This window comes from Rattus norvegicus, chromosome 9 (genome assembly GCF_036323735.1).
Source record: "Rattus norvegicus strain BN/NHsdMcwi chromosome 9, GRCr8, whole genome shotgun sequence".
NCBI classification, from domain to species: Eukaryota; Metazoa; Chordata; class Mammalia; order Rodentia; family Muridae; genus Rattus; species Rattus norvegicus.
Window position 1 is genome coordinate 17629877 of NC_086027.1, and position 13890 is coordinate 17643766.

The 13890-nt window shown below is 42.3% G+C and overlaps 1 protein-coding gene across 1 annotated transcript; it reads left to right on the top strand.

Annotated features, from left to right (window-relative positions):
- Positions 1-1092: 1092 nt before the first annotated feature.
- Positions 1093-9935, top strand: LOC134480536 (uncharacterized). The gene is made up of 5 exons (XM_063268069.1): positions 1093-2079; positions 2923-3082; positions 4073-4204; positions 4874-5057; positions 9162-9935. Exons 1-5 carry the CDS (start codon positions 1857-1859, stop codon positions 9165-9167), a joined length of 705 nt encoding a protein of 234 aa, XP_063124139.1. The 5' UTR covers positions 1093-1856; the 3' UTR covers positions 9168-9935.
- Positions 9936-13890: the final 3955 nt, after the last annotated feature.

Consider the following 13890-nt stretch of genomic DNA (forward strand, 5'->3'; position numbering starts at 1 on the left):
TCTTTCAGCCTTTTCAGGCTCTCTGTTACTCAACTGGAGGCTTCAGCAGAGGCCTTTCATCTCAATAACAGAATCTTATCTAATCCAAAACATTGGGAAGCCATCCTACACTCCTCATTGTTTGGTTACCTGAGACCAAACAACATAGCTCTCTTCTTTCTGCCTGTTTTCCTGATTTGAAAGTAAATATTGTGCTCATCTGTGGTCTTGGTGGTAAGAATAAAATCCTTAACATGAATAAGAGGACCATGCAGAGCATGGCTTTACATTCTACTTGCAAATTGAATAGCTAGAGGGAATTACCAAAGAAAACAATAAGAATCCTAACAACAATTACAGAAATAATGAAATGAAATAAAACAAAAACAAAAGCAAAAACAACAATACTTTGTGGGTGCTGGAATTTAAGGCACGTATTAATTTTGACCAGCTTTGTAGGTATTTCCAATAAAAAGCAAACAAACAAACAAACAGCCTTATTAAAAGTGCTGCAGGTGCAGGAGAGAAAGCTGGGAGATGTCCTGTGCTGCTGCCCCCATGCTGTGATTCTGCAGCAACAACTTCCTTGGGAATAGGAACCTGTATGCAGTGGGATCCCTTGCTGGGCCTGTCATCTCAAAAAGAGGGGCTTCCCTAATCCCAAACCTTGGAATCCAGTTGACTTCAGGCCAGGAATGAAGTCAACCATCATTAGTGAAAGAGCAAGGGGAAAATTACATAGGAAAACATATGTGCCTTAATCAGAAAAGATCCTCAACTTCTAAGGCCTCCACAATCTCCACCCCTCTCTTCTGAGCTGTGCATAGTGATGTTGTATAACTCCAGATGGTAGTAAAAGGCAGAGTTCTTCCCAGAAAAGTCATACATGATTTTCACCCTGACATCTGTGAGGTGAGGTGGCATCGTATCACAGAGTCAGCACACCCAGGATAAGGACACAGAAGCCACAGATGACAATGCCAATGGACTCCCTCCTGAACTTATGGACCCATTAAAATTGAGGTTTAGCCTAACCTTAGGCCATTCCACTCCCTGCCCATCCGCCTGATTTTTATGTTTGCTCTGACTAAAAGATCAGCGTGCAGCCCCAAATATCCTCAGGATTGGACTTGGAAATTCAGGAAGAACGATATTGGAGAAGGGATGGCTATGTGGTTACAATGTGGTAACACAAGGTCCAGGTTGACGTTTGCTCGCTGATGTCCGATTTCACTGTCTTGTTATATTTGAGAAAGGGAGGATGTCCAACTTAATATATAAAAGGTACAGAAATTTATTATTTTATATATGCCCTGTAGTTGATCCCTATGTTTCAAGAAAAAAGGAGTTTTTATTCTAAAAAAATAAGATAATAGACCATTGATTTTGTGAAATACATGGATATGTAAATAAAAACAATGTCAACTGTCAAGGACTGCACAGTAAGCAAATATTTCCAGGTTTTATACACTCAGAGGTCTAGAAGAAACATATTGGCCTCCATAAAAAGGAAAACCTTAGGAATCGAAATGTGTGTCACATGCATTGTCTCGAGTAGTAGATTTACTTTTAAGAAAAAACTCCCTCTTCCTTGGTCCCTAGAGATTTGGGTGCTAAGAAAAATCTGTTCTCTCATTCAGGTTGTAAGCAGCCCTCCCCAGCAAAAGCACTGTTGAGTTCTAATGATGCACAGAGAAACATCTAGCTTAGCAATAGAGGTTGCCAAATGCTATTCCCAGTGATGTATGAGAGACTGGAGGAAAGGGTCCGCACAGAAATTGATCAATTTTTGGAGAGCTAGTTAGCAGGTAGGTCATAGAACTTCCCAGTGGCATCATCAGTAAGCCCTTCACTGGACAATCTATTGTATCTAAGAGATGCCTAGAATCTTCTGTGATGTCACCAGTGTTGTGGTGACACCAACTGCCTTTGGGATATTCCTTCAGTTCCCTTTGGGTTCACAAACAGGCATGTTTCGCCAGCCGCTCAGGCTATTTCAGAAGGAAAGTGTTGATCAAGGAGAGACCACACCAAGGCTGAAGGAAGATGACCTCCTCTCATCTTCCTTGGAAGGAAGGAAATCATTCTGGGGAAGGCTTGGTGAGTCCTGGGCAGAGTTGGGGAACATCCTCAAGGAGGTATGTTTGAGATGTGCCTTCTAAGATTAGGCCTTACAAGCAGGAGCCTTGGGATTTCTCAAAGGCAAACCAAGAGTCGGGAGTTCCTGATCTTTAATTTGAGAGAAAGCCAGAAAGTGGTAAGCCTTCAGTTTCTTTTCTGGAAGCTTTTTAATTGTGAGTGTCAATGCATGGCAGGAGGAGGCACAGTGAGATTAAAAATGTGACCATCCATGGTTGGGAGTTGAAGCATTTCTTCCTCTAGATTACTGTAGGTTACATAAGTCTCTGATGGTGAGAACAAGGAAGGATGCACCCCGAGAAATGAATTGAGTTCTCAGACACTTTGGGTGGAACACACATGATTAGAGCCTGATGGTGCTAAGCAGTATGAACTCCAGGATTAACTGAAACACATCTGATATGAGATAACAACGTCCCAGATGTTTATGTATCAGTCAGGTGATACTATTCAGGGTGAGGGGTCCTGTAAAAGTGAATGTGGCACGTGTATGGCATTAGAGGTTGGGAAGAGGGACATAGCTTAAGAATCCACCTTTAAGGGGGTTGGGGATTTAGCTCAGTGGTAGAGCGCTTGCCTAGGAAGCGCAAGGCCCTGGGTTCGGTCCCCAGCTCCGAGAAAAAAAAAAAAACCAAAAAAAAAAAAAAAAAAAGAATCCACCTTTAAGAAAGCTTTTCTGCTCTTTAAGGGATTCACCCAGTCTCTACCATTTCCCCTTCCTCACCTCCTTTTCGGATTCAGAATGATCTTTTCTGCCCATGGGCCACCAAATATGCAAATTCACTTGGGTTTATCTATTTACAGGTTTTGGTAGGAAGGCATCATCCCAAAATGTCATCAGTAAGCAAGAGGAGTGTTTAAAGGAACTGGAGGAACTTAAATTTGAAATCCAGAAGTGTCAATTCGAGAGGGATGAATTTTATCAAATCCTGGACCTTTATATCTATGATGATTGGGACCACAGGTAGTCATTATGGCCAGTAACCTGTTCACTGTCTTGTGCTTTCTCTCTGCTAACCCAAGATTTCCTCTTAGCACAAGAGAGGTTTACCTCTCATCCTGGATTTTAAGGAGATTTGGAAGGCATTTGCTTGTGAGACAAGCTAGGTCCTGTGTGTTTAGGGTCAACCTCTTTTGTACTTGACCCTGAGCTCCTTGGATTAGCATTGGTTCTGTCAACAGCTAGAAGGACCTGGTCACACTTGCTGCCTCTAAGTGAGGGGACGAAATGCCTGCACGTCATCCCTCTTTTCCTCTAATTTTTTTCATTATACACTGATTCTATGGCACCTCCATGCATGTAGTTGGGATTCTGCTTGTGTTTGTATATTGATTGGTATGTAAGTATGTGAAAGTGTTTGTGGGTATTAAGCTCTCGGTCAGGGAGTCTGGGGAGTTTCATGGGATCTTAGGATATGTCTGATGGACAGTTTGCAGGTCATGATAGTGGGGATGCCCACATGGATCAACTGAGCACTTTGCATCTTCTGTTTACTTAGGTGGTAGATAGGACCCTCCTGAGGGAAGGAGGGGTTACAAATCCTCTTCCCTGTCAAAGAAGTTATGCCCTCTGGGAATTCATGGAACAGTAGGAAACAAGGTTTGAGAATCCCTGTTTTCAAAACAAAAGAAATATCATCACAACTATCTGTTAGACCCAAGCCACTGCAGTACAGTTGGTCTTGGGGGAACCATATCTCCACAGTCTTAGAAAATGTCCATATTTCAAAATGACTCTTTGCTGATTTGCGTAGAAATATTTCCTTGAAAGAATTGTTGTTGGAGTCTCACTGTTGTGTTTTTTGCTCTGGTCTTTGTGTTTGCCACATTCTTCCCTCCCCCCACATTTCTTAAATTTCAATTTTTTATTGGGTTTTTTTAATTTACAATTCACTTAATTCTGAAATCCTGAGTTCAGATGGTTATTTTTTTCTTGGGCCATGCCCCACAACAGGCTGGATGTCGAATTGCCAGTCCTTCAATCCGCACATGAGATGAGAATGATGGCTATGCAAATGATGACCAGTTCAATAAGTGAGGCCATGGAGAGGTACAAGGAGCTCATACAAGTGAACAGTTCCTACCGGTGAGTCGCTGACAGAGATGAGAACCCAGCACTAGGCAGGGAATGCTCCTGTCCTGTATGACATTGAACCAAAGTCAGGGCACTGGTTCTATAGTGTCTGACTTTTAACAAGAAGCCTGCCTCCTGGCAAGGGTCTTATGTTTGTAGCTCTTGGACTCAGTTGTCCTACATGTGAAGGCTATAGAAGACCCTCCAATTGTTATTTTCCCCATTAAGGATCCTCTAGATAGAAAGTTTTGTACCGTGATGGGAATATCAATCAACTCTGAATCTCTAGGACTCTGACAGAAGATTTAAAGATCTGTGATCCATGAGAAACACATGGAAAGATTGTATAGCTATTGGGACTTCAATTACCCCTCAGAGGGGATTTCCCCACTACGTGAAGATGGTTTTAGCATATCATGGACATATAAGCACCCATATGGACCATTTCTTCTTCCTGGATTTATATAAACCGTCTTAGTGTCAGGATTATCAGAAGTACTTTGATTCATGTTGAATGTGGATTCTGGATTTGACCTCCTCTAATTGGTGCTAACTTGTATAGTGTGGCTCTGTTCTGGGGATGTCTGGGGATGAGGGATTCCTTGAAGGGATGATTGGACTTGCAAGAGTGACAGGCAAATAGAAGCTGGCTGGGTTTACCATTTTTTGTTTGTGGTTCAGCATCAGGCACTCCCAGCTTCTGCGTGAACAAACTCAATTGAAGAACAATATACAGATTTTGCTGAATGAGAACAGAGAACTGCTGGTGGAGAAGACTGAACGGCCAGCATCCTGTGTGGAGGCAAAGAGGCTCTGTGAAGAGGCCGGAATGAACATCTGTGTCCCCAGTGCAAAGGAACAGCAGGTAGGATTAGGCCTCCAGGTCAGGTTGTCCTCAGGTCTTTCCATAAACATAGACAAACCAATGTAACTGTCTATTGATTGATCCATGTCCTGACCTAGGTCTCATCCAAGTGTTCATTCATGTGATGGTTTACAAGGCTTTCTGTGGAGATAGCCCCTCTTCAGGAAACTGCATGTTTGGAAAGCGAATGCTCCTGCTCTTTGAGACTCTGCAGTTTATTAAGGGAGATGGGTTGATCACATATCACAGCACTACATGCCATGTGTGTGGAGGGTGCTATGTGGGAGCCCCTCTTTAGACTAGAACAGGGCTTTGAGGGATGAAGCAAAAGCCTGGAGCTCATTTTCATTACAGGGATCTTGTGAGACTCCAGGAAGTAAGTAGTTTTCAAGGAGGAGAGGCTGGTGGAAATGGCAAAGAACCGGTTCTCATTTGTGGTGGCTTTTGTTCTTCCTCCCCTCATGTCCCTGTATGTGAAAATGGTGACTTCATGCTTCATAGATCTTGGATAACTACAGAGCCTGAGGAGCAGCATGTCAGTCCTGTCTTATTTGAGTGCTCCTGGAGAGTTCGTATGTGGGCCTTACAATCTGAAGCTGGATAGAAGAACAAGGATGTGGAAAAGGTTTCTCAAAGGCTGAGGGTTGGCATGAGAGATTTGAGACTTCAAGAACAAAGTTATCCGTATATACCCCCAATTCTCACCAAGAAAGGTGCATTGCTGTGCTGATCTGCATCTTAGGGAGCCTGCGGGGAGGCCAGTTCATGACATGCAGTTTTGTCCAGTCATTATCCAACTTCGTCCTTTAAGCCTAGGTCTCTCAACAAACATGAAGCTTCATTTTTTTGTGTTGTCCAGCAGTCTTTGCATCACCGGTCCAGTTCCAGGTGGAGCCCTGTCTCTTATTTGTCTCAACACATTCTTAAACCATTCAACTATTTTCAAAATAAGGATTAGATTTCTTCACTTTACCTGAACAGAGGTATCCCCCGGGAAGATTCTGGATTGTCTTATTGGCTTCACCATGATCTTGCATGGAATCCTAGAGTGCATCCCTCTGCTGACATTGCTTTGCTGACTATATCATGGGCATGGCATTCTTTAAGGATAGATTCCCTCTCAATACTGTACACAGTGCTGCATTTCAGAAAAGTCAGGGTATGTTATTTCTTTAGCCTCCTTCTGACTGACATTGAGGTTGTTTTAACATCACATGAACTCTAATGTGATGAAAAGTTCCTGGTAAATGACCATGAGTCCCTGTCTTCTCTGATGGTTCCAAGGTCTTCTATGAAGGAAACAGGGTAGTTTTAGTGAGGGGCCTATGATGAGTCAACATAGAGCTTGATGGAGTCTTTTCCTAGAATCTCTCTCTTGGGAATTTGATGTTGTATTGTTTAGGCTATCTGTGCAGAACATGTAACTTACTTGTAAAACCAACAAGTATCTGCATAGAAAGGTTTCCTGAAGTGGAAATGAGTACAGGCCAGGGCAGCACAGCCTGCTTGAGTCTAAGAGACTTGTACACAGCATAGCTCCCACTAATTCCTCACTCAACAGGAAATGTGCTGCACAAGATCAAAGTTTTCATTTGTGCGTGCAAGTGAGTATCTGTGTATTTCTGTGTGTTTGTGTGTGTTTGTGTTTGCAGTAGTGAATGTGTTTCCCTCTATTTCCAAGTTTCATGAGAAAAGTACTCTAAGAGTTCACTTTACATCCATGAAACATGAAATACAGCTGCCCAGTTATTTGGCATCTCCATCCAGCTCTGTACAGCAAAAGGACACTTAAGGTATTAATTTAATCTGTTTTCAAAAATACTGTAAAAGAATTATCTCGTGAAGTCTGGGGGAGGAGTGGGAAATATGTTCAAGTGAGTCGTGTTTCACAGTGGTAACAAATGGTACAGGCCTGGAGCTTGCAGGTCCCTTTTAGTTATGGTGTAAAAGAAGGACAATAAATTGTAGAAATGCAGCCCCCCCCCCAAAAAAAGAAATGCAGGCCCCCAAAAAGAGGACACAAAAACACCTGTAAAGTTAGATTTTCAAGTGATTAGGGGTAAAACTACTGGTCTGCATTGAAATCCTTTGGAGCACATCAAAGGAAAGGAGTACAGGGAGGTAAGGGGGGCTTCTCTCTAAAATCCATGAGTTTATCTGGCTTCTCTGTTCTTTGTGAATGGTGAAAGCCCACTGGAAGGGTGTGTCACTCACTGTGTCTTCTCCAAGGTTGCTTTCCACATGGCCTGCTACCATTTCTCTCCAGCTACCTTGGCACACTACAGCTTCCGCTGGGACTTTGGCTTGGATTTTATTCATTGAGAATTTGAGTTGCTTGGAGTTGTATTGTCATCCAGCAAAAGCCCCATAGCTATGCTGTGGTGCAAGAACAGGGCAGTGTCAGGAGCCCCTTTGGTGCACAGATAATCTAAAGCGCTCCCCTATGTTATCTGTGTAGCATTCTGCAAGTGCTGTCAATCAACATCATTTTCTCTCAGTTAATTTCAGCCTCAATGGAGTTAGGAGAAATGATGAATTTCAGATGGGTCTGGGAGTTTAAGAACAGGTAGCCCTATGAGAAGCCATGTTCAGAAAGTGGAACAGAAGGTTTAGTTAACCCAGTGATTCCACAACAAGGAGTAGGTATTGCCATTGCAACTAGGGAGCATCAATGTTGTAGTGGTCCCAGAGTAACCTTGAAGGAGAATCTATCCAGACGTCCATCAGCCAAGGAGTAAAAGTGTACCATAGGGTGGAGCCCTTCCATAGATTCTGATTCAGTGTGAGATAACCCATGCAAGCTTTTACTTACTTATTCAAATTATCTGTGGAACAATCACATTACGGGGAGAAAATTTGTTGATTTGGATCCTGGTTATGGAGATTTCCTATGATTCTAGCTTTGGGCATGAAGTCACTCAGGCTATGGTAAAGACAGCTCCGATTAGAAGAAGTTGCACACTTTGGGGAAAGTCTGAAAGAGTGAACAAGAACAAGAGTCTAGTCCACCACCAATATATGATCCTTTGCTGAGCAACAAGACAGCTCTACACATCCTTTGGGACTTGCTAAGCCGGATTGTTAATGGGGAAAGAACCCTGAGTCTATGACGGTTTATGGGAGGACAGCACATCACTGACTGAGCTGTCTATAGGCTCTGGCCACTATGTACATATCCCACTCAACATTTGTTTTTATGCCTCCAGCGAATCCTGGGGAATCTTTACATTAAGCATTAATGTTCAGGTAGGAACACAGGCTGGAATCCATTTGAATATCCTTTCCCTATATAAGTACCTGTTTTGGGTGAATGACCACCTACATGGATTTCAGCCTCAGGCAGCTAAAGAGCTACTCAGAGTATAGTTCTGGTACAGTTCATGTGAATTTTGCCCATGAAACTATATATATGATCCTCTGGATTTCTTGCTATGTTCTACTCCTTTCTTCCTGTGATCTCTCTGGAAAGATCTGAGGACATTTTCTCTTCTGTCCTCTCACAAATTGCCTTACACTAGCCATAGACTTACAGGGTGCTGTTCTGTTTCTACATCACAATCACCTTTAATGTCCATGTGTACGCTAGGAAGATTTGCATGGAGCACATTCTCAGTGATTACAGGATCTATGCAATTCCCATGGATTTGAAGTGAGATGGCTTCTCTGTGTATTTGCAGATTCAGTGGTTACAAATGGAAACTACACGGGTTCCTTCAGTGCTAACATAATCAGAACTTTCACCTCAATTCTGGGCATGTTCTCCAGAAGGAATCCACATGGTATTCTAGGTTGCTCATACGTCTCTTGAACTCAGATTCAGACCCAGCTACAATGTTATTATTCAATATAATATACCTGGACCAGTGACAAAATATGCTCATTTTTCTCTTAATCCCAGTACAGTCCATAGTCCACAGTTCAAATTCTAGCAGTTTGAAAACCTGAGATATAAATCCAAGCCCAGGTACTCTATGACACTTGGGGATGCAGGGACTGACCTCAGCTGACAGGTCATGCTGGATTGTCCAACTGAATAGAGCTGATGTAAGAGGGAGAGCTGAATTGGAAACCACTCACCAAACCTTTATTCCCTTGCTCTGCTAGGTCTGAAATTCTCCAGCAGAAACTCGAACATGACACAGACCAGGACAAGATCTCCCTTGGAGAGAAGAGCTACAGGAGGAGAACTAAGTGTGCACAGCAAATACACCACTATTGCGTCTCATCTGTAATGTCCATAGCAATTGTGGACTGCATTTTCCTCCTTCACTTTGATTTCTTTGGATTGAATAGACCGTACTTTCACCTCAGCTCTCTCCAGCAAGTGTACACTTTTGGAGGGACCCAGAGAAGTGTTGATGCACATCAATCAAGGGCTGCTGGTCATTCAGAAAGACTGTGCACGTGTAAATTTGTACTTGTCCTGATGGGTCATGCAGAAGAGTTTCATGGAGATCAGTTCACAATATTGGAAAGTCTTTGAGACAAAGTCTGTAATATCATTTATACTCAGTATTGGATGGCTTTGTCCTTAATGCCCCCACTCCAACAAAACAGACCTACTTCCACTCCTCTTGGAAAGATTATTACCATCAGTAACTGCTTGTCTACTGTGTCTCCAAGGAAAGACACAGGCTATAAATCTATTCTGCAAAAGGAGCAGCAAAAAATGCTTAGCGCAGCTCCTCTATTTAAGTGTGGTTGAGTTTTGATTATTTTGGTTATTTGGTTTTCCTCCTATTCATTTGAAGTTTTGTTATTTATGTGTTGTTGCTTTGTTCATTTTGTTTTCTATTTTGATAAGGATATAGACTGTGTATATTGACTACCTGCATCTGGTTACTATCAAGTAAAATGGATATATCCTGGTGAAAAAAAGAGTAATCTCAAACTCTTCACTCTTAAGAACCTTCTTTATTGATCACTAGTGTCAACATCTGAAGTCCCACAGCTATCAGGGAGAGATGGATCTCTGCATTCTTATGGGGACTGGGCATCAAAATCACTTCCCAGTCAGACTGAGATTCAAAGGCAATTATACAGTCACTGTTCACTGTGTTCCAAACTCTATGAATTTCAACTTCATATTGCATATATTACCCACTGTGTATGCTTGCTGTCAAATATATAGTTACCTCTTAATTATACTCTGTGGATGAGAGTGTTGAACAAATTAATGGGATAAAATTAATTTCTCTGTAATATCTCCCAGGACATATAAACATGGCATAAGGGAGTTTAAAGCAATCCAGAAGCCTGCACCCAAATCCCATGGTGGGGAGTGCTGAACACCCAGGAATGCAGATAATCCTGAGACCACAGGACAGAAAGCCACTTCTGACCAGCTCTGCCCACATCTCTGGCCCAATATTAATCTGCATGCTGCCTCTGGAAACAGGAATAGAGGAGCAGTCAGTGGCAGGAACCTGCTTGGTTCAGCCTGGACCCAGAACCTACCTGGGCCCTGAGCATATTTGAAGAAAACCAGAGGCATACAATTCTCTGTTTCCTGACTGTGGCTTTTTTAGATTCGAAGCTCTAAACACCATTTTGTTGTTGAATTTTAATTGGATATCTTTCTTTTTGAATTCAAATGTTATTCTTTCCTTTTTCCCAGAAATAAGTCCTAATACCATCGCCCTCCCCCTCTGCTATAAAAGTATTCCCTTCACCAGCCATCCACTTTCCCAGCCTAGGCAGGACCAAGGGCTGCTCATTCCATTTGTGCCCAAGAAGACCATCCTCTGATACACATGCAGATGAGGCCATGGCACAGTCCCTGTATAGTGGTTGGGTAGTGGTTTAGTCTCTGGGAACTCTGCTTGGCAGGCATGGTTGTTCTTATGGGGTTGCAAGTCCCTTCAACTCTTTCAATCTTTTTGTAATTCCTCCAACTGAGGTCCTGTTCTCAGTTCAATGGTTTGCTGCTAGCATTCGCCACTGTATTTGACATGCTCTGGCTGTGCCTCTCAGGAGACATCTATATCCAGTTCCTGTCAGCCTGCACCTCTTAGCTTCATCCACCTTATCTAGTTTGAAGGCTGTATGTGTATAGGTCACATATGGGGTAGACTCTGAATGGCCATTTCTCTAGGCTCTGTTTTAAACTTTGCCTCCCTATCCCTTCAATAGATATTCTTCTTCTCCTTTAAAGGAAGGAGTGAAGAACCAGCATTTTGGTCATCCTTCCTGAATTTCATTTGGTCTGTGAATCTTGGAGAATTTGAGCATTTGGGCTAATATCCACTTATCAATGAGTGCATACCATGTGTGTATTTCTGTCATTGGGTTAACTCACTCAGGATGATATGTTCTGGTTCATTCTCTTTGCCTATGAATTTCATGAAGTCATTGTTTTTGATATCTCTGTAGTATCCTATTGTGTAGATGTACCACACTTTCTGTTTCCATTCCTCTGTTGATGGGCATCTGGGATCTTTTCATTTTCTGACTATTATAAATAAGGCTGCTATGAACATGGTGGAGCATGTGCCCTGTTGTATGTTGGAGCATCTTTTGGGTATATGTGCAAGAGAGGTATAGCTGGGTCCTCCGCTAGTGCAATGTCTAATTTTCTGAGGAACCTCCAGACTGATATCCAGAATGGTTGTACCAGTCTGCAATCTCACCAACAATGGAGGATTGTTCCTCTTTCTCACATCCGTGCAAGCGTCTTCTATAGCCTGAGTGTTTTATCTTAGCCATTCAGAGTGGTGTGAGGTGGAATCTCAGGGTTGTTTTGATTTGCATTTCCCACATAACTAAAGATGTTGAACATTTCTTTTGGTGCTTCTCAGCCACTCCATATTCCTCAGCTATGAATTCTTTGTTTAGCTCTGAACTGCAATTTTTAATAGTGTTATTAGTCTCCCTGCAGTCCAACTTCATGAGTTCTTGTATATTTTGGATATTAGCCCTCTATCAGTTGTAGGATTAGTAAAGGTCTTTTCCCAATCTGTTGGTTGCTGTTTTGTCCTAACCACAGTGTCCTTTGTCTTACAGAAGCTTTGTACCTTTATGAGGTCCCATTTGTCTATTCTTGATCATAGAGCATAAGCCATTCGTGTTTTGTTCAGGAAATTTTTTCCAGTGTCCATGTGTTCAAGATTCTTCCCCGCTTTTGCTTTTATTAGTTTGAGAGTATCTGGTTTGATGTAGAGGTCCTTGATCCACCTGGACTTGGATACTTAATCATTTCTTCGTTGTCACAGACTGTTTGAGCTTACTCCAGTCACTGGGAGTTATTCACACCTTCAAATTTGCTGAACTTTTCAGATTTCTAACATTTGTGGCAAACTGAGTGACAAAAGCAATGAATGTTGAGCACTTCACTGGTGTCCAGTGCATATGGAGCTACGGGTGTATGGATATGGTAAGTCCCTAGGAGTTACTCTAAGAAAGTAGAACTGTGCTCTTAGGACCCCTGCCTGACCTCACTTCACTTTGCCAGCTTTGTGGGCTTCTACACTGCTGCTCTGAGAAGAACTGAAAACTAATGAAATAGATGTGTAGCCTCCCATTACCTTTGTCATTGTTAGGATATTAGTAGGAGAGGTTTGATTGAAATATACTCTCAAAAATATTAACAAAACCACTGCCTCTTGTGTACCATCTGGATGAAGTACCAAGTTCACAGACATTTCTTCACAAACTTCTCAAAGCCAGCAAACTGGAGCATGAAGAAAGCCAAGTCCAAGGCATTCAAAACCAGCATCCTCACCAATGCCCCCAGGAAAGGCTTTGTTAAAAGAAGGGAGGTACTGAGACAGTTGGCCCTCATACACTCAGAGAAGACTGTGCCAGGAGAATTGGGGAAGGATTGTGGGAGAGAGTAATTAAGTATCAGTAGTCAGTGAGCAGAACGTAAAGTGAAAAAGAAAAAATATATAAATATAAATAAAACAAAGTTCTTTAACAAAATGGGACACAATGTATTGCTGAACTAACTCTACTGTGTTTACACTTGCACTTGCTTTAACATGTAGAGAGACTAGATGTGATAATGTAGGATGCCCTTGTCGTTTACATATACTATGTACACAGCAAAGATAAATGAAGTGGATAACATGCAGATCACAGATCCATTGTTCCCTCGCATCTATGTGACTCTGCTTCCCTTTATCAGGACTGTGGAGGCCTCCTCTCATCCAGGTCTCAGGGCTCAAGCAAAATGCAGTCCCCTATGATCTCTGGCCAAGTGCTCTTTTGTTCCCAAAATTACTCTGCTTCAGGCTGCAGAGGCACTGAAGGGCCAGCCTTCACCTTCAAGGTGCAACCACTCTTTCAGTCTTTACAGGCTCTCTGTTACTCAACTGAAGGTTTCAGCAGAGGCCTTTCATCTCAATAACAGAAGCTTACCTAATCCAAAACATTGGGAAGCCATCCTACACTCCTGATTGCCTGCTTACCTGAGACCAAACTACATAGCTCTCCTCTTTATGCCTGTTTCCCTGACTTGAAAGTAAATATTGTGTTCATCTGTGGCATCGGTGGTAAGAATAAAATCCTTTACATGAATAACAGGACCATGCAGAGCATGGGCTTCACATTCTAGGTACAGAGTGAAGAGCTAGAGGGAATTACCAAAGAAAACAATAAGAATCCTAACAACAATTACAGAAATTATGAAATGAAATAAAACAAAAACAAAAGCAAAAACAAAAATACCTTGTGGGTGCTGGTATTAAAGGCATGTATTAACTCTGACCAGCTTTTAGGTATTTCCAATAAAAAGCAAACAAACAAACAAACAAACAAACAAACAGCCTTATTACACTTGCAGCACGTGCAGGAGAGAAAGCTGGGAGATATCCTGTGCTGCTGCCCCCAGGCT